At 35.1% G+C, this 25,550-nt stretch overlaps 1 protein-coding gene across 4 annotated transcripts in view; it reads right to left on the minus strand.

The window, feature by feature from the left end:
- Positions 1–25,550, minus strand: part of HBS1L (HBS1 like translational GTPase) — an 87,211-nt gene that overhangs the window by 53,701 nt on the left and 7,960 nt on the right. Inside the window, exons 3-5 of one of the 4 annotated variants that reach the window (XM_043593060.1) lie at positions 19,804–19,932; positions 19,114–19,308; positions 13,922–17,889 (exon numbers count right to left, since the gene is read on the minus strand). In XM_043593060.1, coding sequence (XP_043448995.1) covers positions 16,418–17,889; positions 19,114–19,308; positions 19,804–19,932 — 1,796 coding nt within the window. In that variant the 3' untranslated portion in view covers positions 13,922–16,417. The other 3 variants (XM_043593059.1, XM_043593061.1, XM_043593063.1) reach the window with 3 other exon arrangements.

The raw sequence follows: 25,550 nt of genomic DNA on the forward strand, positions 1-25,550 counted from the left end.
CCATAGGCAAGGTGGGTGGTGGGTAAGTGAAACAGGTGAAGAGGATGAAGAGGTGCAAACTTCCAGTTATAAAATAAACAAGTCATAGAGATGAAAAGCACAATACAGGGAATAAAGTTACTAACATCACATGGTGACAGATGCTGATGACACTTATCACGGTGAGTACTGAGTAACGTATAGAATTGTCGGTCATTATACTGGACACTTGAAGCTAATACACTGTATGTCCACTATACTTCAATAACCACTTTTAATTGGTATCAATAATATAAAGACTTCAAATTAATAAGGAAAAGACAGCCTAATTAAAAATGGGCAAAGGATACAATTAGCAATCCACAGAACAAGTTCAAATAACAAATGAATATATGAACATACTCGATTTCATTAATGATCACAAAAAATGCAAGTTAAAGTAGCAATGACACATTAGTTTCTCACTTGCCAGACTGTCCAAAATCAAGAAAAGTAATAATACCTACTGCTGGGGAAGGGATGAACCATAACTTTCATAAAGCACTGGCCGTATCTATTTAAAGCAAACAATACGCCTTTCAACACAGTAATCCCATTATAGGAACTCAATCTCATAAATCAAAAGCCCTAGATTGTAAGGATATATATACATAGATGTTCTACAAGCAGTGCTGTTCATAAAAGCAAAAATTGGAAATAAAATGTATGTCCTTTAATATGGTAAATTTTTAATAAATTGTAGTATAACATCATCATGGAATATTATATAATCACCAAAAGTTGAATAACTTGAAAATATTCTAGTTGACAATGGATTATAAGAATATGAAATTATAGTATTTTTTAATAAAACATTAATGAAAAACCCCTGTATGAGTGTCTATTTTTATATATTATGTGAAAATAAATAAATATATGGAAGAATCGAATCTAAAAATGGCTAAGTGGGGAGAAGAGCCACGTGGGGCTTACAAGAAAACATCATGAATGACTAAAAAAGGCCTCAGAAAGTCAGGAATCATTTAATAAGCACCCTAATGCATTACACTTTAATATAATCATGTTTTAACTGCACCTGTTCCTTAGTTGGTAGTAAAAGAGCACTTTATTTCTTTGAACTAAGTTCAGTTATCACTTGTTGAGCACTTTCTATGTGCCAGACACTGTGCCAACAGCATCACATACATTATTTTACTTCTTTATAGAAACTTCTGAGTTAGGTACCATTTTCTCATGAGTAAGTGGTATTTTAGACAATACCAACCTCTGTAACAGCACACACAGTGCAGCACAGATACAATTTTCAGGAATACGTAGGTGACTGTCACCTCAACAAGCAACCCAAAAATGACATTAAAAAGTCACCACCTTTGATGCTTATCCACTCTATTAATGAATGAAAACTTCAATACAAATATAAAATCCATCACTGAAATATAATTATCCTTTATAAAATGTTACAAATGCTACTATGAATAACAATTAAATGTAAGAGTAAATTAGCACAATCCATCCAATTGCTTTAAAATTGCATTAAAAATGCCCATACCTTTTTAACCAGCTACTCTACCCAATACTACTCTACAAATATCTTTTATCAAATAATTGAAAAAACACACAAATGTACAAAATATTTACTGTAGCATTTTCTGGAATAATCAACTAAAAAACTTAAGTTTGCAAAGTGTCTGATTAAATAACAATATTATGTTAATAATTGTTGGCATACAATAAAGGTCTATGGACAGCTGTTAGGGCAGAGGCAGGGAAAAATGGAGAGGTGTTATGAGTATAGAGTTTCAGTTTTGCAAGATAAAAAAGTTCTGGAGATCGGCTGCAAAACACTGTGAATATACTTAACATTACTGAACTATACACTTAAAAAATGGTTAATACAGTTGCTTCCGTATCTTCGTTAGTGTGAATAATGGTTCCATATCTTGGTTATTGTGAATAAACATGGGAGTGCATATAAAACAGTGGTCAAGGGGCGCCTGGGTGGCGCAGTCGGTTAAGCGTCCGACTTCAGCCAGGTCACCATCTCGCGGTCCGTGAGTTCGAGCCCCGCGTCAGGCTCTGGGCTGATGGCTCACAGCCTGGAGCCTGTTTCCGATTCTGTGTCTCCCTCTCTCTCTGCCCCTCCCCCGTTCATGCTCTGTCTCTCTCTGTCCCAAAAATAAATAAATGTTGAAAAAAAAAAATTTTAAAACAGTGGTCAATATGGTCAACTTCATGTTATATGTATTTTACCACAATTACGAATAAAATTAAACAAATTTTTAAGAAACTTTTAAAGTACGTAGTACATGACAAAATTACAACAGATTTAAAAAGTGATGTGTGGTCCCATAAAAAAAAAAACTAATATTCCATATATATAGAAATAGGTACACAATGTATAAGAAGAAGGACATTGGTATTAGAGGCATCTTATTCTGTATGCTGGTTTCACCATGTACTAGTTTTGTGGCCTAGGACAAGAAGTTTAGCCATTTTTGAGCTTCAGATACTTCAACTGTAAAACTAGGATATAAATAATCCCTCCTCTTTATGATTATTGAATATTAAAGGAGATAACAGAGATTAAAGACAATGTTTAGTACAATATCTGGCATATAAGTGTTCATTAATATTGTCTACTATTATTGCTTAAATGCATCAAAATGCTATAGTTCTAAATTCTGAATAATAGGATTAAGGTACATGTTTTTTCTTCCATTGACTCATTTGAATTTTCTAGTTTTACTCAATAAACACTATTATTTATTTAAGCTTTTGCCTTAAAATGGTACCAAGTTATCAACTATTAAAAAAAAAACTTAAATTTTTCAAGACTTAAAACCAAACCGAACTGTTGCTCAAGAAACGGAAGACCACAAAGTAGTTCTAAATTAAATAAACTAGAAAAGGACTTCATTTCTTAGGATTGCTTATTTGCAAGGACTTGGAAATTGATACCAATTCTCTATACATGAGGGCCAAGTCTCTTGCCAAATTAATACTATCAAAAAAAAAAAATGCTTGAAAGTAATTTTTGAATACCTCACTAATGATAAAACTGGTTTCCCTGGCAAGGGATTTAATTTTATCCTTAAGATATTTATCAACAAATACCAAACAAGGTTAAATTTTACAATATAAAAGTTTGCTGCAAGTACTATGTAACAATGAAAAGGGCACTGGAGTTCAAAAAACTCCATTTGAGTTGCAATTTACCTCTTAACACCCATGTGAAAGAAGTCAATTTATTTATTTAATATAAGCCTCAGCTTCTTCCACCTAACTCACAGATTCTCCGAACGACTAAATACAATACATACAAAGCCTGAAACACAGTTTACATTTCAATATATTCTATTCCCTATCGGTTCTTGAGAGGTAGCAGCTCCCAGACAGAACACTACATACAGCCAAGAAAAAGAAACAGGTAACATGTTCAGAGGGAAAAGCACCTGGCTACATATGGTGTTTCCAGTAAATCATTTGTAGCCCTCAGGGGCTACTATAAAGCTCTACAGGAAAGTCTGTGACCTCAATCTAGGTCTCCAATGGCTACCACATGTTTTTCTGATAAAAAGTGAGTATGAAATAACTAAAATGAATGCTGTCGTTTGCTTCCACTCTATTCCTTGTTGAACTACTTAACAATGCTTAGTATGTACACAAAGCACTCAAAATATACCAAAAGAACTTATAATTGCCTTGGAATGAAACATGAAAGTATATAGCTATAATCAGATTATAATTTCTATGGTTAAAAAAAAAAAAAGTAATTAAGCCTAAAAGAAAACTCTGTATTTAGCATTCATGCACTTCTTATATGGTACTGGCTCTAGCAAGAAAAAGATAAGCTGTTTTGAGAGGTTAAAGCAAATTATTTTTAAATTAAGCAATTAGTGTTTAAGTTTTTCCAGTGTAGGTGTACATACAAAGAGAATCTTAAGACCCATCTGAGAACGTTCTGAACCAGATGAGTTTTTTCAGTGAAATAAACCACTTCCTTTCAAAAGCCCACATAATTTTAAAGCAGAAAGTCAATGAACTCTGAAGTTTTCTGTACAAGTATAAAATACTTCTAGTTGCTTGAATAAAATTACTCAGTGATAAATTAGTGAAAAAAATTTTTCAAAGAGAAAGATTCTACAGGGGACATCAAAAATATTAAATATGCCAACTTTAAACTCCTTACAAAAAAGGATTAAAGTAAAATGAAATATATTTTAAGCACTTTACTAAAAGTTCATGTTTAGAAGTGTTTAGAAGTGTCCTCATATTAACAATTTTTCACTGTAATACAGACTTTTCAAATTAATACTGGGATTTACTTCCAGGACATGTTAAAATCTCACAACATGCTCTACCTGAGAAGAAAGAAGGGTGGCATCTCCTCCTAAAACTCTCATGTCATTTGCTTTTCCATTTCGTTGGGTGATGTTTAAGAGACAAACAAAACACAATAAAGAAATAGAAATGATCTTGTTGCAAGCATTTACAACTCTTACAATTTTATCTTTTTTTCAATTCCCTACACCTTCTCTAATGAACAACCTACCAATAAGACTCAAGAATATGACTCAATAAGACTCAATAAGAATATGACCAATAAGACTCAAGAAATCATTATGTGCATACTTATAATATTTCAGACATTCAAATAGAATACAGATATACTATATATATGAAGATTGCTTAATTGACTTATTAAAATAATAAGATACAGAAAATAACTATATCCTCACTATGTACAATTAGAGTTTATTTTCTAAATGAAGGGAAAACAAGATGAAATTCAAAGGGAAAGGAAAATGAATAGATTTCTAAACAGTATGAGCAAGCCAATATTAAGACAAACCTTATCAAAAATAGCTCAACTGTAAAGTATACTATTAAAATATATTTCTCCAAAGTCTCCAAAACTTTTAAACAATCAGTTCTTTTTTTTTTTTTTCCAATGTTTATTTTTGAGAGAGAAACACAGAGCACAAGTGGGTAAGGGGAAGAAAGAGAGGAAGACACAGAATCTGAAGCAAGTTCCAGGTTCTGGGTTGTCAGCAGAGTCTGATGTGGAGCTTGAACCCATGCGCTGTGAGATCATGACCTGAGCCAGAGTCGGACACTTAACTGACTGAGCCACCCAGGTCCCCCTAAACAATAAGTTCTTTTAATGATCTGATTAAATAATTATTGGCTACTTTACTTGTAAGGTGATAGCAGTATCAATTTCAAGAACTATAAAAAATGTTAAATTTAGATTACATAAGATTCCTTTTCCAGATTTGCAGACCAACTATTTTTCTTAATACTTTTTTTTAGGTCAACTATTTTTCAAGAATCAAAATAAACCCAATGTTAGAAAAAGCCTCCAAAGCAATCAAGAATTAAACCTCACCTCACACAATAATATTCATTGTGTGGGAAATTACTTTCTTCCAAGTTAGGTTGACTATACAATTAGAAACATAAATAGTAAGACTTTTTCTGCCAAGAACTTTCCTTTCAAACAATACTACATGTATTTCAATTTCTGGATGTTTTTGTTTAAAAGAAAGAGTCTGTGTTACTCAGTTTGGGGAGTATCTTCTCCTTTGGTAGGTTTAAGTGGCAAGGAAAACACCATCAGAAAACTACAAGATTGTCCCAGGATTTTACGCCCTAAATATATGTTCTTTTAGCAGTCCGCTCATGAATGCATAACAAAAGTACACAATAACCTGTTCAAAGATTATTTGTATTTGCTATTGATTTTCCATTTTGCATATGCTAACAAAATGAACTAAAATGTTATCTAAATTAAGGAGACACATTGACATTTAATGCATTATTTTAGACATCAGAGTTCTAGTTAATTATGCCATAATAAAAGGCTAATTTTCACATAGGTATTAAGTTCTCAGTCCAAAATTCCAAAAGTACAAAAACACTGAAAAATTCTCTAAATGAGAAATAGAAGAAATTTCTCTCTACACTGTTCAGTGTTATGTCATGATCAAGTCAGGCTGATATGGATAGTGGAATCATTATACCTAAGCATTTAAACCTTTGCTACAGTCTGCCTTACTGACAAGCCTCTCAAATCAGTCTAGTTTTACAGCTGAAAAGAGGGTGTTTAATAGGATCAAATGCTCTAAGGAAAAATTATACACTTTCTACCCTATTTTTCTCCCAAAACACATACACGGGGCGGGTGGGGGGAGGGTAGAAAGAGAACTAAGGACAAAGAGAAAATGATAAAAACACCAGGAGAAAAAGTTGGAAAGTAAGCCAGCAGAACTCCAGAGAAATGCGGGCCGGGGAGTAACACTAGAGAAATAAAAGCCACATTAAAAGCAGCATAATCAGACTAGCTAGCAACATACAATAATAGAGAGCAGCACACCAGTATCTGCAAAGCCCTCCACAAAAGCAAGAGGGACCTAAAACCATGATCTGTCAACTGGTCATGCAAATATAGGCCCACAGAATCCCTTTCAAATATTCAACAACTTGGGAAATATTTCACACATGTATATTTTGCAAGGAGGGGATGGTGAGCGGTCAAACCAGATGTCACAGTCAAATGAGACAAATAGAAGCCTAATCATGAAAATGCTATTTTAAAATGAACTATGGTTGTTTTGAAAGTAAGGAAGCTTTGAGTACAGAATAAAATAAAAATGCTATATATCTTGGCAATAAATAATACAACTAAAAATACAGGACAAAAAGAGAGAGGGGGCAAGTATAAGAAAGTGTAACTTTGACGAGCTCGACTTTTAAATCCAGGACTCATTAAATTAACTGTTTAAAGTTAATAGTTCAGTTAATAGAAATGTAAACATAAAAGTTATAAAGGTAAATATTTTAACTAAGAACTTAAAATATCAACAAAAATTATGAGAAATAGGGAGGGGATGAAGTATAAATTAATTTCTTCATCTTCCATAATGAGAGATCAACGTATTTCTTAGTGCTGGCAAATTAAAGTATGTTACTATGTTACAAAGATAGTACAAATCTCCAAGTTACCAAACAGTACACACCAAGTCAAAATACAGACCATGTATCACAGAAGGTATTATACCTAGCCTATCCTTTGACTCTGACAAACGCAATTATATCTACAGGAGGCACAAATAACCAAAGTGACTCAAAACATTGAAAGTAAAAGGATGAACAAGTCCAACTTAGGGAAAGCAATCATGACATTAAACAAATTGAATTTAAGTCAAAAAGCATAAAACAAATCAGAAAGGAACTTTACATTAATGAAACTTCAAATCCACAGAAAGATCATGTATCTTTACATATCAAAAGGCATAAGGTAAAATCTGTAAGTAATAAGATGAAATAAAATGGAAGGTATTATATTTTAACTTACCTCTCTCTCAGCCTACAATTAAGGAAACGGATTTTAAGTCAGCCCACTGAACCCTCTAACAATTTAAAAAGTAACTGACAGAAATGTATCATATTTTGTATTCCTCAGACAGAATTCATATTCTTGGCAAGTGCCTATGAAACCATTCTAAAACTACACTGGGCCTCAAAAAAAAAAAAAAAAAAAAAAAAAACCTCAGTAAACTTCTAAGGGCACAGACCACATTCTCTAACAGTACAGTGAAATCAGTAATCTTAACAAAAATAACGAAACTCCCACAATAACCTGGAAATTTTAAGACTTTCAGATTCTTGGCTTAAAAAGGAAATCAAAATAAAAATTGTGAATTATCCAGAAAATAACAGTAACTCTAAAGGAACCCAGAAAATAACAATGATTCTAAAAGAACTCATGAGCAAATATAGTATCCACAGGAAAAATAGAACTACAGAGACTTAGGTAAATAAGACAATGTAAACAATGCGTATCAACTACAAAGCAGTGGGGAGAAATAAGGAAAAGGTGGAGCTAGGACTCCAATCTAACAATTTATTTCTCACAACAGAGAGACAGATCTGCAACTAAATGGTGGGTCCATGAGTATTTGTTATATTATTTTCTTAATTTTTCTGTGTTTGCAATCTCATAAATTAAAATTAACTTCTATAATAAAGAATTGAAAATGCATTTAAGTTAAATTAAATGTTCCACTCAGAAAGGCAGAGAAAAAAAATGGAAAACAGATTAGATAATAAACAGATTACTCACAAACTAATGAAAAAATATACCAGTAGAACTAATTATTAATCCAAGAGCCAATCTTTGGAGAATGAAACAAATTAAAATTAATAAAATCAAGAGAAAACAAAGCTGGCAGAGGGGAAGAAGAAAGTAGAGGGGAGAAAACAAAATAAAAATGGAGGGGCACCTGGGTGACTCAACCAGTTGAGCCTCAGACTTTGGCTCAGGTCCTGATCTCACAGTTCGTGAGTTCGAGGCCTATACTGGGCTCACCGCTGTCCAAGTGGAGCCCGTTTCAGATCCTCTGTTTCCCTCTCTACCCTTCCCCCACTAGTGCTCTCTCTCTCTCTCTCAAAAATAAATATTAAAAAAAATTTTTTTAATAAAAAAATAAAAATGGATATTGGGGCACCTGGCTGGTTCAGTCGGAAGAGCATCAACTCTTGATCTTGGGGTCATAAGTTCCAGTCCCATGTAGGGCATAGAGATTACTTAAATAAAACTAAAAAAAAATAAATAAATCAGAATGGAGATTTAACTAAATATAAAAGAATCTAAAAAAATTATGACAATGTTTGCTATAATGCTAAACAAATACACCTGAATGAAATGGATGGTTTTCTAAGAAAAATAAAACATTCAAACTGACTCTAGAACATTTCTCTATTGAAAAAGATAAATCCTTTGATGACACAAATAATTTCAATGCTCTTTAAATTACTTAAGGGTAACGAAAAACTCTTCTCTATAAAAGCATCACAAAGAGGGACGCCTGGGTGGCTCAGTTGGTTAAGCGACTGACTTAGGCTCAAGTCATGATCTCCACTTTTGAGTTTGAGCCCAACATCAGGCTCTGCCGAACCCACTTTGGATCCTGTTTCCCCTCTCTCTGCCCTCCCCTGCTCATCCTTGCTCTCTCTCAAAAATAAACATTTAAAAAATTTAAAAAAAAAAAGCATCACAAAGAGAAATCAAAACCTGAAAGAACACACACATATACACAAGTGTAAATTAAATTTGCGAATAGATGGAATAACCATCAACAGAATATTAGCAAATAAAATCCATCATATTAAAAGAATAAACTATCATGATCAACTAGGATTGTTCCATATTGTAAGTCTACTAGAAAATCTATTAAAATTATAATGTTTCATGTTTAATAATGTAATGTCTAAAGCCTTTTGCCTTTGATAAAGACAATATATTTTCTCCAAACATTTTTGAAAACATTAAATATCTCAATAAAAATTAGAACTGGATTTTTCACCCAGATAATTTGACCAGCTTGTTTCTAAAGCTCATGTGGAAAAAAAAAAAAAACCAAGAGAGATAACTCAGGAAAACTATGAAAAAGGAAAGAAGAAACAAGATAGCCTACAAACATTAAAACCAAATCAAAATTGTGTAAGAATTACCACGGTAACTAACGATCTGGTACTGGCATAAAACAAGACAAAGAAATGGAAGAGCACAGAGTCCCAAAATATAGAGAGATAGGAAAGAATTTAGTGTATGTCAAAGACAGCAGGTTCAAATCAGGTTAAAAGAGAAAAGGGACATGTAATTAAACAAAAGGTACTGTGACAAATCCAACTGCTGGAAAGACAAAAGATGCTGGTGAATAAACTGCATTCTTAGCTTCCTCTGTAATGGCAGCTAGATCAAAGAGTAAAAGGTATTAGAAAAGAAAAAGAACAGAACAGAAAAGAAAATCTGTCAAATGTATTAGAAAAAACGAATGATTTTTTAAAAAATTATCTTTTGCTGGAACAGAACTTTCAAACAAAAACCTTTAAGAGAAAAGATTGATGCATTTCAATACACGAAAATCAAAATTCTGTCTTATAAAAACAAGCTGGTAATCGGAAAACAGTATTTTCCAGGCATACAACAAAGGACTAATGTTTTTTTTACTTTCAAGTACATGTACACATATATATACAATACATACATTGTATATATACACACACAAAAAGTCATTATGAAAGACAACGAGCAGAAAAGTGGGTAAAGATTAAAAGTAGACAGTTCCAAGAAAAAGAAATACAAATAGATTTAAATATACAATAAAGCAGTTAGCCTCACTCTATTAAAAACATATAAATAAATGAAAAAAATATTTTCTAATGATCAGGTTGGTGTAATACCAGAAAGAGTAATAACCGTATCTGTGAGAATCTGCACAGAAATACTCAGAAACCTGTGAGAAAGGAAATTAGTACAATCTCTGTTAAAGACAATTAGGCAGCATCTATCAAAAATTTAAAGTATATATTTTTTGGCCCAGAAATTCAACTTCTAAAAATGTAGGGTGTTCATTTTCGGGTCATTAGTGATAGCAACTGAAAACACTTAAAATGTTTATCAACAAGGGCTATTTAATGTACAACCACATTAAGAAATCCTACACAGCTTCTGAGAAGAATGAGATTGATCTCTGTATAAACAGTAAAGTCTGCAAAAGGCTTTGACAACTGGTACAGACATAGAAGTGTTACAGCATCTTCCCATTTGTCTAAATATATACATGCAGGTTCACATAGTGATATGCAAGTAAAGTTTCTAGAAGAATAATACAAAAGAAACGTTTACAGATTTATTTACAGCTTCCTGTAGGGAACAAGACTGTGGGAGTGAGACTCCCTTTCTGCTTTAAACCCTTGTCTACATTTATGTGCCAGACATACTCTAAGCTGAAGAGACATCAGTGAACACATAAAATACCTGCCCCCATAGAAGCTGCGTGGGGGCCATGGGGAGCAGTAGGGAGACAGGTAATAAAAATAACTGTGTATGCACACACAATGTCAGATGATTTAAGTGCTGTGAGGGACAATTCAACAGGACTACAAGGGAAAGGGACTATATGTACAGAGGGGTATAATTTTACATGGAGAGGTAATAAAAGGAATGCAATGAACTAGGGTGCCTACGAAGGTTCCCCTCCCCGGGACTGGGAGTGAAGTGATATATAAACTACAACATGAAGGATGATCAGCCAGGAGAAATGGGGGTGGTGGTAGGGGCAAAGCACTATACAGAAGCAGAGGAAACTCAGGTAGGTTTGTTCTGGGGGGGGGGGGGGGGAGGGAAGGGAGAGAGGGCACACAAAACAGAAACAAATTCAGAAAAAGTCTTATGAAATAATTTAAAAGGTTTATACAGAGGGCAGAATATTAGAGCTTCATTTTAGAAAAGTTAATCTGGTTGTAGTGTAGAAAGTGTTTTGGGCAAAATAAAATGAGAGGTAAAGAAACCAGTTCATTTTTCAGTAATTTTGCTCAAAACTAATGGCCTTTTAAGAGGTAAACTGGCAATAACGATGGAGAACAGTGGGGTCAAAAAATGTACAATGCCTCCTCGTTATTGACGGTTTCCATATTTAGAAATTCACCTATTCACTAAAGTTTATTGGTAACCCCCAAATCCCTATTTATGGCACTTTTGCAATCACTCCCAGACAAATGCAGAGAAGCAAAAAATCTGAGTCACCCAACATGCACATTCCCTGCTGGGTCAAAAGGTGATAGATACCCTGCCTTCTTGTTTTGGCTCTTACACCATAAACAAGTATCCTTTTTATGATCTATTTCGTGTCACATTTTTCACACTGTGATTTTAGTTGGCTACTTTGCTGTTTAAAATGGTCCCCATGAGTAGTGCTAAAGCACTGCCTAGCGTTCCTAAGTACAAGGCAGCTGTGATGTGCCTTGTAAATAAAAGCCATGTGTTGGATAAGCTTTGTACAGGCCTGAGTTACAGAGCCACTGGCTGTGAGTTCAATGTTAATGAATTAATGATATGTAAATAATACATTTTAAACAAATGTCTTTTAATAGATACATTAAAGTAAGGTCACATACTGACTGACAAAAATGTTGTGACCAGAAGATGAAAGGAACCTAACCCTGTATTTCCTGTAAGAGCAATGCTTCAGCATTTGAGAAGTCAGTGTTGGCATACTGCACTCAGCGTTCACTAATTTGTGATTTTATACAATGTAACTACCACAAATAATGACAACCAACTGTATATACACAGATGTTTTTACTTATTTGTAAAGCAGGAAAAATAGGACCGGTAATCAATTGTAAGTAAATGAGGGAGAGAAATCAAGGACAATGTTAGCTAGGTTTCTGGGTTAAGCAACTGGAAGACAGAGATACTACTAAGAAAAATAGGAAACAGAGGAGGCAGCAGCTTAGATCAGGAGGGCAAAGATGTCATGTCAGCTTTGGAGAGTGTAAAGACGTAACTGCCACACTACAATCAATATAATTATGTGTTTAAGTACCCACAACCCCCCTCCCATCTGAGGTTAACAATCATTGCTTTGTTCACCTTGTGATATCTCTTGCAACTAAAATGATGTGATGTTTTCCTTTCGGTCATATAATATAAACCAGGCACGTCAACATCAGAAATGGGCACTCTGTCAATTCTTTCCCCTTCTACTTCCATCCTTGGAATTACAATATCCATATTCGTTATAACCTATACTTTAATAGGATTTCTATGTTAAGTTCTCAAAAGTAAATACATAAGAAATTTTACCTTTTGGAAAGCAAGAATTTGAAATGGCAAATATCTTAAGAGGAAATTCTTTTTTTTTTTTTTTAAATTTTTTTTTTTCAACGTTTATTTATTTTTGGGACAGAGAGAGACAGAGCATGAACGGGGGAGGGGCAGAGAGAGAGGGAGACACAGAATCGGAAACAGGCTCCAGGCTCTGAGCCATCGGCCCAGAGCCCGACGCGGGGCTCGAACTCACGGACCGCGAGATCGTGACCTGGCTGAAGTCGGACGCTTAACCGACTGCGCCACCCAGGCGCCCCAAGAGGAAATTCTTTACAAACAGGTAGTTCTTTTTTTTTTAATTTGTTTACAGGAACATAAAAGTAGTACCTTCAGCATAAATTATTAAAATTCCATTCTGAAGGCTCAAGCTTATCTAAAAATCCCTATAGACAAACTGTGTTGTTTTCTTACTTAATTTTGGAGAACCTCAGAACTGTAATTTATTTCAACGTCGCTTTTACAAAAATGTATATATGCACTCAAAATGACATCTTTCACACCCTAAAAATTAAAAATACAATGTATAATTGCATATACTGAGTCTTATATAATTTTAAAAGAAAACTAGTAAAGAAATTACTATCAATCCTTCCCTGTTTAGTCAACATTCTCTTTGTTCACACAAGTAATAGAAAACAATTTTTAGGCTACTACAAATCTGACTCTATAAGCAAATACATACTTGTAGGAATACAAGACAAAAAAACTTGTTGATACACAGTTCTTCCTCCATGTATAACTGTGCACTTGTTTATTTGTAGTGGTCCACATATAAATCCAGGATCAATTTAAAAGGTAAATAATCACATACGAACCCATTATCTTCTCTTAACTGTGTTTATCTTAACAGTGCTTCCCTTTACATACAAAGAAAAGCACTATACTGGTTTTATCTCTGATGTGAAAATCAGTTGTATGACCTCCCACCGAACACTAAAAACAAAATATAACACACTTGGGCTATTTATTACTACTTATATGAGAAGACAAAAGGATGAAAGGAAAGTTCAAGAAAGAAGAATTAAAAGCCAAAGGAGGGAAGGAGGTTGGAATGCCGATTATTAAACTGGAAATAGGAAAAAGGTAAAACAAAAAAGAAAAGTTAAGCAAAGTGTTCTGTAAGGAAGTGAAACCCTAGTTCTTGCCAATTAATGGAAAGAAGAATCATAACCAAAAGAGCCAACCAAAGACTTGAGAATGCAAAAGGACAAAACATCCATGAACAGTAGATCATTTAAGGACAAAAAACGTGACCAAAACTAGTAATTTTAAATATCTTTTGTATTTTGTATCATTTAGAACATAATTACAACATTATATCTATTCCTAAAGGAAATTTTTAATGCACTTGATCATAATGCAAATAAAAATGACTTTGCACTACAAAACTGGTATTAGAATTGGAAAATAAATCAAAACACTTAGCATACCTGAGCTACCAAACAGCAGTCAAAAACGGGCAGTTGGTGCAGAGTACGCATTTAGTGCGAGCAAATCATCGTCACTGAGGTGTATCCATAAACAGGCACTGGTCGCTTTATCAAGGGCCAAAGGCCAAGGGTGGAAAGGGCAAAGGGTCTTCTCGGCTCCGCTCTGAATCTCAGAGACTGACAATTCCTTACTCAACAAAGCCAAGTACATGTCATGTACTTGCCTGATGGACCAGGAGCCATGACAATGGCAGGGAGACCTATTTAAAAATTGTTGCCTTTCCTATCATCCTGCAATATAGGATTGTCCCTAAAGAAATAATCTTATAAATGGTAGTTACAATCCTAATGAGCCAACAAAGGGAAATCTAGTTCACTACAAAATCTACTTTTAATGGCTTAAAAGTATTACATTTCCACTTGAAAATCTGTTCTAAAAGATGGTAAAATAATAGTACCACTGTTCAACTTTAATATGAGTTACATAAATATTTGTGGATTCGCGTGCAAAGTGGGTACACTTGCATTAACGCTTAATCTATCAGGAATTTTGTCAGTTCCAAACTCATAGAATACAATTCACTTCTAAGTTGGAGAGGGCCCATATATAAATCTAGTTGATGAGTCATACAGTAATTTTGCAAAAGTACTAAAATGTTTTGTCAAGGTGTAAGACTAGGAAAACAAAATCAGCAGCTGGGGTAATTTAAACTTTAAAACTGACCATAAAATATAACCTAATTTATATCATCTCGTAAGCATCAGTATGATATACACTGAAATACACAATTAAAAACAAAACCTGAAGGCATCACAAAAAAAAGTGTTTGGTCAAGAATAAGGAAAACATAATTCTAGCTTAAGATTTCCCACCAAAACAGTGGATATAAAAACATCATACACAGCTAAAAATACTGGAATGTCATTCTGAAAATAAACTGAAACAAGAAATACAAAAAAGAAAATTATAAAAAGCACTCTGAAGTAGCTGCCAGAGAAAGTAGGTCTTTACTAGGAAAAGGCCAGCTATTTTATTTTCATTAAGAACTAACATTTTAGATCCTATTTTTTTCTGCAAGAAATACTAATGATACAGTATCAGCATCCTCTTATGCAAGACTATAATTCCTAATTAGCAATTTTCCTTGGTATTTCTGATTACGAGAAACTATAAAATATAAATTCACATTGGTCAGGTGCTATCCTTAGCATTAGTAATTCTTTCCATTCTATTGAGTTCTTCCCCCAAGGCAATAGTTCTCAAGTAAAAGTAACACATCAAAATCACCTGGGGACTTGTTTAAAAATACACAGTCCCAAAATGTCATCCCTCTGAGACTAACTGACCATGTCTGGATTGAAGCCACAGCATCTGTTCTGAAAAAAATTCCCCTAGCGATTCTGATTGCTAGTTGAGGACCACTGCTTTCAGGGATGAATTACATACTTGTTCTACTGCCTAGAAGAGCTCGGATTTGGTCTGACACTGCTGAAACTTGGTCACGGTAGCACATACACTGTCAGTATCAGAGGAAAACACATTTTATTACTTACATAAGAAAAAGCTAAAGAGGTCTGATAAAATTATCTATTCAAACAGCATGCAACCATACTTGAAAACACTTTCTATATATTTATTTCAAAGTGTGCATTTAGGACAAATGGTTTCGAAAATGTATAAAAATAATTTATGTACTAATCCAACTTCAATATGTACATGGTCCCTTAAAGGATTTTCATTTTATTATCATCAAAAATGTATTTCAACAACCTCCACAGTATTCTTAAAAGTCAGGAATTTTAAAATTTTCTAATAGAAAAATTTTATCCACCTACAGAAAAATAATGAATGGGAATGATATCACTAATATTTTAAAATATAATTATGTCTCACCTATGCTATGCCACATATCAGAAGAAAAATCTTTATCTCTAAACTAGAATAATCCCAAGTGGCATTTTCATTTAAGAATGAAGCACAAAAATGTTTTACAAAAGAAAAGGTCTCATTGTAAAAACTTATAAAGTTGAGTGCTTCAAACAAAAATATCTGAGGTTTGATTTCACAATATCAAGTTTCCATATGCATTTTGTAAACATATACACCCACTTTAGGCTATCAACTTAAATAAAGCCAGTTATCACTAAAAGAAAATATAGTAAAAAAAAGTTTTTTTCAGTGCAAAAATACATTATCAACTAAAGTTATCAACTGACTTAAGACAATTTTAATATAAAACCACAACTCTCATCCCATAATATACAGTAATCCTATAAAGATTTTAAATTAAAACAAAAACTCTACAACAGTTATCAAGTTCTCCTGTTACTATTCTCTAGTGAAAGCTTTCTTCTGATTAGCTTTTACAATGTCATCAGGAGATGCTGATTTGAAGTCAAATGGTGTTATTGCTATAAGAGGACTTATTTCTTTGTCCTTTATGTCTTGAACTTGTCTACTATAAAGAAAAGTCTTATAGAGGTCAAGGGTGCGTCGCTTGCAGCTTTTCAATGGGTAACGAAGACACAGTGTAGAAGCAAAAGCTGAAGGTCTAGCAGCAAGAGCCTTGGTCCAAGAGAGAGAAAAAGGTGGGTTCCTAGTCAAAGAGCCTTTATTGGTTCTCTTATTATCCTTAGCAGAATTGAAATTTTTCCCTAACTTCGAATTTAAAACTTTAGTTCCTGATGTTGGAGCAACTGATTGGTCTACTACATGTTTTGGAACAAAATCAGGGGTTTTTATAAGGACACTAAGATCAATATTTGAATCTATTCCAGGTGAACTCATTTCAGATACACTGAGCTTAAAGGAATCCTTCTTAAACTGAGAGTTGTCTACATCAATTGTCTCTGCAATCAAATCAGAAAGTGACAAATTCTCAAGGTCTCTTGTAGGAGAAGCTTTACAAAATGCCAAAGACGACAGAGATCCTGTTAACTCTGATATTCCAGTCGAAGATGGATACCGATTTGCTAGCCTTGACAAGGGAAAAGATCCCAAACTGAGATCTGTGAAACTGGCAGATGACTGGTTACAAAGATCAGATAAAGTAAAGCACTGGCTTGGATTATTTTCTTTGTGTTCCTGAAACAGTTCAGCTAGGGATGGACTTTCACACCCGGCAAACTGCGGACTGTCATCTTTTAAAATGTAATTCTTGGCACTCTGTTCAACTGAAGAAACACTTCCAACTTCAGTCATTTTACTAGTATTTAAATTATCATGAGCTATATTTTCCAATGAGCTAGTTAAGAGCAAAGGACTATTTAAATTTCCTAAGTTGTTTTGTACTGGAATGTTATGGGTAGCAGGAAGTGAATTATTCTGAATACATAAAGAGTTACTAGGCGTTGTGCTCTTTATCATTAAGGACTTTAAATCTGGTATTTCTTTGAATGCAGAATCATCTTTGGAAACACATTCCGATTCGTGAGGTCTAAACAGATCAGCACCTAGATTCTTTGAAAACAGACTTTCCAGACCATCCGTGGATGATAATCTGACTGACGGCTGACTTTTACAAGAATCTCTTGGCGCATCATCAATGAGGTCAGCTAGCGAAAGCTCTTTTGTTAACTTACATGATTCTAGTTTCTTTTCACTTTTAGGTCTGTCAGGTTTCTTTTTTTTATGGAGTAAATAGTGACTTGGTACAACTGAGGAATTATGATATAATCCATATTTTGCTAGTGGGCCAGAAAAATCAGAGGGTTTGCTACTACAATCCAAATGGTTTGCGGATTGAGGACAAGAGCTTTGAACATTATCAGCTGAAACTTGAGAGGAAGATAATAAGACTCCTTACCTTACAAAAGCCATTAATTTTCAGATGAATAGGTTGACATATGCAGAAGACAGTCACAGCAACCAAAAGGAAACATGAAATGAGGCATTTAATTACTAAATGTTTCTTCTGATTACAGCATGAATAAAGCGATCAAATATTTGATCATTATTTAATAAGTGAACACTCTAAAAAAAACAATAATAAAGGAATTTTACCTTCCTTTAACCATCTACAGTGACCTTCATACTTTGTTCACTAATATATACAAATGTAAATATCAAGTTAGTCAATATTCTACTTTTCACAAATTTTATAATGTGAGGTTTTAATGTACTTAAATTATCGTCATGGTTATCTCAAATTCAAAACAATTAAAAGACCAATGAAAAGAACTAGGTTTATCTTCTCCTATATTTTTAATGTGTTAAAAACAAGCAAACAAATAACATCCTGTCATCTCTGGGATAAACTATTAATAAAGATGAAATATTAAAGATTCATTTTCATAGGGTCAGTTACAAGTGCCTCCACATCAAAAATTTTTTTTTAATTTAAATAGATAATAAAACCCATCCTTGTTTCATAGTAACAGATTGCATACGACTTTGATGTGGTAAAAAATCGAGTCCTCAGGTTACAGGAAATACCAGCCCAGTTAATAAATCACCATGGTCGTACTGACAGATACCATACCAATTATTACAGAGGTACCTCAGTTCCCTTCTTATGCCAATTAAATTTCCAAGCTTAACCCCAAATTCTATAAATTTAAAATTAAAGATCTGGCTTTGAAATGAAACAGTATGATACTTATGATATTTCAATAAAACTAACATATTTATAAATACTATAAAAATAAAGGGATTTCTGTAATTAATCGTCTGGCTATTAATTTCCACCTCCTGACCCATTAGAGTTAGAAAAACAACAATAATTAAAAAGCTCTCTAAGCTACTGACAAGAAGCAACAAGTGGCTTGTTTTTGTCTGATTTTATTTCCCCTATATCCTGCTAGTTACAAAACAAAGGGAAATTATGAAAAAACAAGCTGTAACAGAGGGAAGAAAACAAAGCACTCAGCTTAAAAATTCACAAAGTGGAAAATCAATTGATGAAAATCAGGATTACTGTAACATGCAAAATGTTCCGCCCATATTTCTTAACAGCCTGAGCAAATCAGTGCCTCTTTTAAAACACTAGCTGTAAAACCACTAAAGGAGAACAAGGAAAAGCATACCTTTTGCAGTCTTCCCTGTGGATGCTGCTCCCTCACTCTTGACCTTCAAATTCTGCATTTTATCTTGCTCCAGAACCAGTGACAAGGCCTTCTGCACATCAAACTTGTTCTTCAGAACTGCTTCGACCAATATGTCGTCTGGCACGGCATCTCCAAGTGCCTCTCTCATGTGATCAAGGCATGAATAAAGACGAGCTAGAACAGAAAATAATTAAAAGGCTGTACTTAAATGGTGCCATGGAAGAACACTCAATCTTGAAAACTAAAAAAAGGAATTTGAAACTATATTAGGATGTACAACTCTCCTCTTTCCTTGGCAAAAATTATTTATAATGATTATATTTTTATCCACACTATATCTCTTTCCCTATTAGAGCTTATGAAATAATAAATATTGGTACAAGAAAACAAATCACTGAAGTTTCTCTCCTGAAGAGATAAAACAAAGATCTCAGTCAAAAATTCCAGTTAAATAGCCACACAACCAATGTTTCAGCCATACAGTTAAACATACATTCCTCATAAAATATACTTAATAAAATGTAAATTTCCCTTGACGAGACAAGATATATTTGTACCATTCCTTCCCACCATCACTATCATGAACAATCACAAAACTGAAAAATTCTGGTATACCGATTACCAATCATTTTCAAACACGAAGCACGGATAAACTACTTTTTACTATACCTTGATCAATTCCACTTAGCTGATGGTTCAAAAAAGAATTGGAGGACTCTTTCAGATCTTCGTAATCATATTCTTCTACAGGCTCAACAAGTGAAGGTTTATCACGTCGCGAGTAAATAAACTGAGCAGCTAGAACAGAAAATGATGGAAGAATGCTGTAGCACAGCCACTTTCCAATAAGTCTTTTTTTTTTTAAAGTGAAAATAAAAACAAAAGATGCTGACCAACCACCTACAGCCATTTACCCACATTCTGTAGTAATAGCTAAAAACAAAACAGGGACAAAACACACCATACTCCAAATCCTGCTCAGACGTCCTTACTAACTACTCACTGGCCTCTACAATCATCCTCCTTTTTATCTCCAAAACCTTCACTGAGCTGACTCGCCACAGTTTTCAAACACTACCTTTCCTAACACCTCATCCCTGCCTACCACCCCATCTTCCCTGCCATATTCTCTTCTTTGGAACAAATATTTCAAACCACATACCAAACTTGCTTATTTGTACAATTAAGAAAATACTAAAGGGGTGCCTGGGTGGCTCAGTCAGTTAAGCATCCAACTTCAGCCAGGTCATGATCTCACAGCTCGTGGGTTCAAGTCCCGCGTCAGGCTCTGTGCTGATGGCTCAGAACCTGGAGCCTGCTTTGGATTCTGTGTCTCCCTCTCTCTCTGCCCCTCCCCACTCATGCTCTGTCTCTCTCTCTCTCTCTCAAAAATAAACATTAAAAAAAAATTTTTAATAAAAATTTAAAAAAATACTAAAAACTTAATTTTCGCTTTCTGAGAGTTGCTAATTTTGTCTGAACCCAACATTGATCAAAATCATAGACCTTAATTTTTGAAAACCTCCTTTCAATCACGCATTGTCTACACTGCATAATAGCATCACATACCTAACTCTGACTTTCAGATATCAGCCTGTGCCATTCTATAGCACTCAGTGTCATCCCTCAATGTGTAACTGGTATTGTATATTTCATTAAAAGGAGGAAAGCCAAAGTATGAAAGTGTCAATATATGTCTGCGTATCATCAACCAAATATAAGTGAGCAAAAAAGAAAAATCATCATGAATGCCCCCAGGGCTGACTCTTCCACCTCAGCTGGATGCCCACTGACCTCAATTCCTGCAGCTTGTGTTCAATTGTGAAGAAATATAATTAAAGAATAAGTTAAGAAAGATAGAAAGTTACAAAGACAGAGGGTAGAAATACAACATTCTACACGCAAAGTGTTCCTAGGGATTTTATAGTATTTAGCTTTCTGGAAGAGCACATAACACTTAAGTCTACTGCTTAGTGTTCCCACATTGAACCTTTGTGCATGTTTTCAGGAAGGCATGACCTATGAAAGAAAGAGAAACTAACCATAAAGTCTATAACCAATGCATATAAATAATGCACACACAAACACTAGATAATGCTATGGCTTATGTGCAATACCCCTACTCAGAGGGCTGTGGCATAAGTGATATCTATTCATAGACTATATAAACGATGGCCTTAGAGATTAGTAGTAAAAGCAAAGAAAAAAACGTAACGATGCATTTTAAGAGCCAAATGAGTAGTACAGATGAGTGCTACAGAGGCACAGTCACCGAAGACTGGCGCGATTATACAAAATGAGGTAAGAACATCAGAAAAACTGAGGAGCAGGTGGAAGACACCTGGGACAAAGAGAACAAGTAAGAGAGAGAGTGCGGCTATTCTGCCATACTGCGTGTTTCCTTAACACAACCTACTCACACCAAATGGTAAACAGGAGAACGATGAGGGTAAAACATTCAAGTTGCTTTGGTTATGAGATTTTGTCCCCACTTCGATGTTTTGCATCATCACCTAAAAGCAGCAGGTACAAAGTAACGTCTGCCACAGCTTACACCGTAACTGTGACCGTACCATAAAGCCAGAGCGCGCCACATTCTTCCTCTAGGCTCAGTTTGGAGGACCTGTGACTTGTTTTGTGCATGCCTACTGCTTCTTGACTCTCCGAGATCTGTGAGCATTTTGCCTTTGCAACATGACTTGTTAGTTTAATTCTTTCTCACATTTCTGTTAAGCTTTTACCTTTTTTAAAAATTTAAAGTTTTATAGTTACTGGAATATTTCTTTATTAGGAAGTTAAGGTATCTTTTCAGATGTGCAAGCATTTTCATTACTGTTTTTGCAGTACTTTACAGGCTGAGTGATCTGTCACGATCCTATTTTTTCCCAGTTCTGTTATTTTTTGTATACAATTCTGAAGACCCTAAGGTTTTCAAAAAAATACACATATTAGAGGCGCCTGGGTGGCTCAGTTGGTTAAGCGTCTGACTTCCGCTCAGGTCACAACCTCACACTCCGTGAGTTCGAGCCCCACATCAGGCTCTGAGCTGACAGCTCAGAGCCTGGAGCCTGCTTCAGATTCTGTGTCTCCTGCTCTCTATGCCCCTCCCCCACTCATGCTCTGTCTGTCTGTCAAAAATAAACACACATTAAAAAAAATATACACATATTATGGGCGTGCCTGGGTGGCTCAGTTCGTTGTGTCTGACTTTGCCTCGGGTCATGATCCCATGGTTCCTGGATTCGAGCCCCATGTTGGGCTCTGTGCTGACAGCTCAGAACCTGGAGCCCGTTTCAGATTCTGTGTCTCCCTCTCTCTCTAACCCTCCCCTACTTATGCTCTGTCTCTCTCTCTCTCTCTCTCTCTCAAAAATAAACATTAAAAAAACCTTTTTATTTAACAATACACATATTATGTTGCATATATACCCCTATTTATCTCCCTCTAGTACAAGGAGAATAGAGCACTGCTATTATAATGAAATGGGGTGGGATGCCTGAGTGGCTCAGTTGGTTAAGCATCCAACTCTTGGTTTTGGCTCAGGTCATGATCTCACAGTCCATGAGTTCAAGCCCCACATCAGGCTCTGCACTGACAGCATGGAGACTGTTGGGGATCCTCTGTCTTCCTCCCTGCCCCTCCCTGACTCTCTCAAAAATAAACATTAATTAATTAATTAATAATAACTGGGGTACTAAAAAATGTAAACTGGACCACTTTGTGCCTGGTAATTTGTAAATTATTTTCCTAGCTGTAATAAACTACTCAGTTTAGCCTAAAAGTAACAAAAAAAAATACTTTCCCTAACTTCTTCTCTTGTCTTTCAACTGTGAGGAAAACCCTAAGGAAAATCAAAAATTAAGTAAGGAAAAAAATCAGATAATTCCCTCAACAATTTTCACTCAGGAAATAATTGACAGGGAAAAGGAAGTTGTCAATATCCAGGCTGCTACTCAACCTCAGAGGAACTATTTTTTTTCTGGGGGGGGGAGGCGGATGGATTCTTATCCCCAATCTACACACAAATCCAACTCAGAAACCTACACTGTGGCTACTGTTTTAGAAATGCTGTTGGCTGGATTTGCTGGGAATTGGGGCGGGAAAGAAGGTAGAAAAAGTCCCCAGGGAAAATAGCTACTAGTGGGGAAAAAAACAGTCCAAATCTCTGAAGTTGAAGTGAGAACCCAAAAGGCAAGAAATACAATAAAAAGAGAAAGAAAGAGGAGAGAAAAGGATAAATACAAAATACTATTCTTTTCTAAATTTAAATCACAAACTTTGATGGAAATGCTTTCTGAAAAATTGGAACACCCATAATTACTTTTAAAATTTAAGGCATTTAAACATACATGAAATTTCAAAGAATTCAAAACCTGACTCCTAAACTGCCTCAAATTGTTCCCTAAACACCTTAAATTGAATATCATGTAAGAGGCACTCATTAATGATGCAACTGCCTGAGCTTCCTCCTCTGGAGGTTCTGATTCTGTGATGCTGGAAACGGGACCGGAATCTGTATTTTTTAATGTGTTATGTATTTTTGAGAAAAGGAGAGACGAAGTACGAGTGGGCAAAGGGCAGAGAGAGAGAGAGAGAGAGAGAGAGAGAGAGAGAGAGAGAGACAGAATCAGAAGCAGGCTCCAAGCTGTCAGCACAGAGCCAAAGCGGGGCCTGAACTTGTGAACTGTATGATCATGACCTGAGCCCAAGTCTGACGCTTAACCAACTGAGCCACCCAGGCACCCCCAGGGAATCTGTATTTTTATATTATTCCCAGATGACTGATATCAGGGAAAGTTAGGAAAAACTGGCCTACAAATCCCCCTGTAGTCCACTTTGTATATGGTCATCAGTTTCTTTCCAAAAATATTACCCCTTATTCAAAAACCTCCAATAAGCTGACACCAAAAATTAAAAACTGCCTTCCAGAATTTGCCTATTTCCGTTCCCAGCCCTCTTTCCTGCTGCAAATGAGTGTTCTCAAATAAGCCTCACATAGAGGCCACTGCTCAAGCACTACTGTTTCCTCTAAGATGCCATTCTTCCTCCCAAATGTCCCAGTCCTTCCAGAAGCCTTCCCAGACCCTTCAGGCAGGACTAATGTTCCACCCTCCATACCACTTTGGCACATTTGAAGAGGACATTTAACATACTTCCTTATACCAAATTAATTCATAAATTTATTAGAATTGGTTTTTTCTTACACATCAATTGATGCTTAATAAAGATTCTGAGTTGGAATGGAATGAATACTACTATTTAAGCAATCATTGGAGGCCTTTTGACTAAGTGGCTCCAATGCCTTGATAACAAATGGAAAACTAAGCCAGAGTCAACTCCTAAGCCTGAGGATCAAGAAGAACAACCAATCAGGGGTACCTCAATGGCTCAGTTGATTAAGCTTCAGACTTAGGTTCAGGTCATGATATCACGACTCAACCTGTGGGTTCAAACCCCAAGTCAGGCTCTGTGCTGACAGCTCAGAGCCCGGAGCCTGCTTCGGATTCTGTGTCTCCATCTCTCTCTGCCCTGCCCCCGCTTGCACTGTCTGTCTGTCTGTCAAAAATAAATAAACGTTAAAAAAAATTTTTAAAAAGAACCACCAATCACAAAATCCAACTAGGCTTTCTCAAATAATGCAACCTTTAAGCTATAGTCAACCAAATAATTTCCTTGCTTTGTTTCCTATCTTCTCCATAAAATCCCTGCCCCTTAGTCCAATCTGGTGGGGGGACCATAACCACTTCCAGTTTGGAGCTGCCTGATTCAAACTGGTGTTTGTTCGAATAAATTCTTACTAATTGCAATATGCCTCAGTTTATCCTTTAACACTTCCAGTTACAGTAGGCAAAACAAAACCCACAACTGTTCAAATAAAGTTGTATATGTAGGCTCTTTTTGCCATCCTCAATTCCTTGGCTATGTTCAACACGCAATATCAAAGTCAATCTTTCCAAAGGAAAAAAAGCTGTAACATTTAGAAATTCCCTTTCCATCAGGACAACGGAGCCTACCTAGAGTTCAAAAACATACATGTGCTGATGAATTTTAGAAAAATTCCTATTAATTGATAAAAATCACTCAATTATCAGAATTCATAAGACCATGAATATGATCAGCTCTTCAATGACACTGGCTGCTTCTTTAAGAACAGAGCATCCTTCTAACACTATTCATTTTTTATTGAAAATCACTTGGAAAATATATCACTAAAAAAGAAAAATAAGTTTCTGATCTAACATCACTATTGCATACATGTTTTGAAAAACTAAAAGACCCCAAACCACATGCATTTGTTAAAAACACAGTTTGTCACAGAAAAAACTCAAAACCACTTCATTGTACCTCCCACTTCAATAAAGTCACTGACTTCTTGGTGTATAGTACAGAAGTAACTCAAGGAGTAAAACTATCCT

This window comes from Prionailurus bengalensis, chromosome B2 (assembly GCF_016509475.1).
Source record: "Prionailurus bengalensis isolate Pbe53 chromosome B2, Fcat_Pben_1.1_paternal_pri, whole genome shotgun sequence".
Taxonomy (NCBI): domain Eukaryota; kingdom Metazoa; phylum Chordata; class Mammalia; order Carnivora; family Felidae; genus Prionailurus; species Prionailurus bengalensis.